The sequence below is a fragment of the Hydra viridissima genome, unplaced genomic scaffold, assembly GCF_058129835.1.
Source record: "Hydra viridissima isolate aposymbiotic clone 2 unplaced genomic scaffold, HvirCarnegie_v1 scaffold_9, whole genome shotgun sequence".
Classification (NCBI taxonomy): Eukaryota; Metazoa; Cnidaria; class Hydrozoa; order Anthoathecata; family Hydridae; genus Hydra; species Hydra viridissima.
The window spans coordinates 1,486,018-1,490,309 of NW_028324308.1; the positions used below are offsets into that span (position 1 = coordinate 1,486,018).

Below are 4,292 nucleotides of genomic sequence, written 5' to 3' on the forward strand. Positions count from 1 at the left end.
TGTTAGTAACAGTTTTCGATTTTTTATATCGGCTGTTTGCCAGAAAAGGATTTATCAATCCAAACACATGCAACAACATCAAGCCGTTTGCGTTTTAACAAAGTTTTGAATTTCAATAAAATATTTGCGATGACATCGGTTACCTCTGTAATTTTTAAAATTTTTTCAAATGTTGCGCAACAATACCATTCAATTAAATTCTTTTTTTTTTTTAAATAACCAACAAAACTTATGCATAAATATAATTTTATGCATAAATATATATTTATTTAAGAGTACAATTTATGTATGAATATAAATTTATGCATGAATGTAGATTTACGTACAAATATAAATTCTTGAAAATTGTTGAAACTGTAAAAAAAGGGTATTTGTTTGAAACTGTTAAAAAGGGTATTGTGTTTAACCGATATGAAGTCATTCAATTCAGGCAACATGAAGTTGACCTGTCATCGGTTTTTTAAGTAGAAGGCTTTTGAAGCGTTTGAAACGCGACTTTTACTTTATAACAATCCAAACCGTTGTTTTTGCATATTGTCACATTTGACCCGAAACAAATGTTTAGCTTTGGTCAAGCATGCGGTAGCTCTTCTTATATAAAGAGAATATGTCAACGACTTATCGTAAAAAAGGTTGGCGTTTTTTTATTTTTAATAATTAATTTCTTAAGTCTTCTTATGGCGGCAATCTGTGAAGTAACTTCGACGTTACTTCAAGAAAGTTTATCCGCATAAACACTTTTTTCTTTGATATTGTGTTTTGTTTATTTATTAACTTATTCATTTACTTAGCCTTCTTTTTAAATTAAAAAACAAACCTTTAAGTTTTAATTGAAGTTGTTTTTAAATATCTTTTAGAGTTGTTTTTGTAAACCCTTTTTTTATGTCTTGGAAATGTGTAAATTTATTTTTAGTTCTTGCACGGATTAATTAACTTTTTAAATTACCCAAAAACAAAACGAAAAACCATTTTAAACGATTCCATTTTTTCAATACCCGAAGTTGTTTCTTTCGGGTTCAAATATTTTGTTTAACAATCTGAGAAACACTTTAATTAATTGCTAAAGAATATACTTGACCATTTTCGTAATTTGCATGTGGTTAGTTGATTAAAGTATAAAGATTTGACAATGAGGTGCCATTAAACAAGGTTACCTACTTCTCTTAACGCTTTAGAGAACTCGTAAGAAAGATTTTGTGGTAATATTTAAAGCTATAACTAAGGCCACAATAGCAAATGCAAGTGATAATGTGGCAGTGGGATGGTAATTTACAGAAAGAACATTAAGCTCATTTAATTTTATCGCAATTTACTTTTGCCATTTTAATGAAGACTTGAGGTTTATTTGAATATAATGTAGTCCATGGTCACTAGTCATGTCCATGAATTTAGCTTATTTGGTTCTCAGAAGAATATTAAGTACTATCCTCATCAAAATGCAATCATAATCTTTTATATAATGCGTTTTTGCAGCTGCTTTCGACTTTTATTTTTAAAACAGTCGACTTTTTGCTGTCATACATTTTAAGGAACATCCGACGCATTTTAAGGAACATCCAACACATGGAAATATTTTGTTAAACCAACTGGGCAAATTTAGTTACTTTTATTTTACGATTCTATTTATCCACCTGCGTCGATGTGCACAAGTCAACGAACCTGATCAAATAATTCAAAGTATATATGCACCAGTAACCGACATAACAGTAACACAGCATTAGTAACCGACATAAATATCGTTTCTTAAGGAGGGATTTTAAAATGTTAACAGGAGGACTATTGTTTTTTTTCCTTGGGTTGGTATCAGCATGGAACAAAGCCATGGAGAGTATGTTAATTCGAGTTAAAAAACCCCGCTTCTCCCAAAACCCCGTTTCTCCCAAAATCATAAAATATTTTTCACTTTCTTTTGTTTGCTTGATTTTTATTTTATCTTGATTACTACTTAAAGTATGGAGAATTTTATATTAGACCGAAATTTGTACGGAGGAGATATGGTTTTGTCACCAGATCACATTGCTGCTCTAACAAGTAACAATACACTATCGTATGGATCGCATAAAAGTAGAAGGTGGCCCAATGGAAGGATTCCTTACGTCATTCAAAGTTCATTAGGTAGAAAGTTAAGCGTTACTTTTAGTATCGTATTTTGTTACTTTTCTATTGTTTTTACTTTCTTTTAATGTTTAAGTTCTGTATTTTGTACTTTTGTTTTGCGTTTTTTACTTTTGTTCTGTATTTTGTACTTTTGTTCTGTATTTTTTACTTTTGTTCTGTATTTTTTACTTTTGTTCTGTATTTTTTACTTTTGTTCTGTATTTTTTACTTTTGTTCTGTATTTTTTACTTTTGTTCTGTATTTTTTACTTTTGTTCTGTATTTTGTACTTTTGTTCTGTATTTTGTACTTTTGTTCTGTATTTTTTACTTTTGTTCTGTATTTTGTACTTTTGTTCTGTGTTTTGTACTTTTGTTCAGTGTTTTGTGCGGTGTTACTCTTCTAATTTTTTTGAAAAATTTTGAGATTTTTATGCAAAAAATTTTTTTAAAAGGTCCACAAGCAAGAAATGCAATTTTAGCTGCCATAAAAGTATACCACTCAGTTTCATGCTTGAGGTTTTTCCCCCGAACAACTGAACGAGCTTACATTAGCTTCTTCAAAGGAGACGGGTAAGTTGTTTTTTTTTTAATGACTTTTAAATCTCCATAATTTTTTTATATTTCTTTAATTATATTAACATCATAAGAGAGTTTTAAAAAAATACTTAAAATGCCTAATTCAAAAAAAAAATATCTTTAAAGATGCTTTTCCCCAGTTGGCTACGAATCTAACCCCTTTTTGAATCAAAGAAATGATATTTCAATTGGAACAGGTTGTGAATCAGTCGGGACTGCTCTTCATGAGATGGGGCATAGTATTGGTAACTGTGTAATTTTTTTAAATGAGAAACTTGTCAATACTCTAAAAAATGACTACTTTTGAAAGAAAGTTATTGATGGTTGGTGATATATAAAGTGTCTAGCAAAGGTATGCAAAATTCTTCTTCTTTCTTTAAAAGGATTGTACCACGAACAAAATCGGCCAGATAGAGACAGATACATCACTATTGTAAAAAGTAACATCGACAAAGGTACGAAATACGAACTTTTAGTAATCACGTAGAAACGCATTTAAACAAATAAAAAGACAAATTAAAGCCGTAGATATAAATAAACTTACTTTGTTGTAGATATCTACTTTGTTATAGATATGTAATTTCTTATAGATATGTACTTTAATTTCCAACTTGAGTATGATATCAACTCTTTGAATACTCCTTATGACTTGAAATCAATTATGCACTACGGATCAACTGCTTTTGCCATTGATAGACGTTACAGAACTATGATAACAAAGGACCCAAAGTTGCAATATCTCATTGACCACAATGATGATGTAAATAACTTTAGCGACTGGGATATAAAGCAAATCAATTTAATGTATTGTGTAAGTATTTTCTATTTAATAATCTGATTTTACTAACTTTAGAATCTGCATTGATTTGATTGACTTCGATGTCTTCACTTTTTTTTTTTCAGTCGTAAAGAAAAGTGCTGCTCCAAAAAAGATCATTGGTTAACAATCATCAAAATTAAAAATGGTTGAAATAAAAGTTTCTGTAAATCTTTTCATTAATAAAAAATGAAAATATGTCTAAAATTTTTAGAATTTTTTCGAGAGGAATTAAGGAGGGAAGGGAGGGGCGTAGGGATTTGTGCGGACCGTAAACAGGAGTGAGCAATTATCTATTACTTTGCATTATCAAACAGAATTATATTATTTAAATTGATATGTAAATACTTTGTACGAAAAACAAAAAAATGTGCTTTGGTTCCCGAAATTCCGAATTCCGTTGGATCGGAATTTGATAATTGGAATTTTAAAAAAATTACTTTGCCTTTGGAATTCCGCGAAGAAATACAATCAGTAGGAAATTCGAATTTTTTAGCATAGATTATTTTTTGATGGTTTTTTCAGTATTTTCAATCATTGTCAACTTTTTAGATGTCTGTCAAACTTTGAAGTTTTATCAATCACATTTGTTTTGAAAAACCATTTGCTTTTGTTTAAAATCTAATTAACTTATGAGCAATCTCACTCATCTTAGATATCTTAGCAGTAAGAGGTTGTACCTTTTTGCTATAATCGTCATATTTTATAGTTTGTTTTTTTTTTTATCAAATTTGCAGTTTTTTATATTATGTTATCGATGAAAACAGTTGAAGCAAGATTGGCAGTACAGATTCGACCGAA

General features: G+C 29.4%; 1 protein-coding gene across 1 annotated transcript; it reads left to right on the forward strand.

The window, feature by feature from the left end:
- The first annotated feature begins 1,672 nt into the window (after window positions 1–1,672).
- On the forward strand, window positions 1,673–3,698 carry LOC145186101 (zinc metalloproteinase nas-36-like). The gene is made up of 7 exons (XM_090099145.1): window positions 1,673–1,828; window positions 1,972–2,115; window positions 2,551–2,668; window positions 2,801–2,919; window positions 3,058–3,129; window positions 3,265–3,485; window positions 3,578–3,698. Exons 1-7 carry the CDS (start codon window positions 1,762–1,764, stop codon window positions 3,581–3,583), a joined length of 747 nt encoding a protein of 248 aa, XP_089955271.1. The 5' UTR covers window positions 1,673–1,761; the 3' UTR covers window positions 3,584–3,698.
- The last annotated feature ends 594 nt before the right edge of the window (window positions 3,699–4,292 follow it).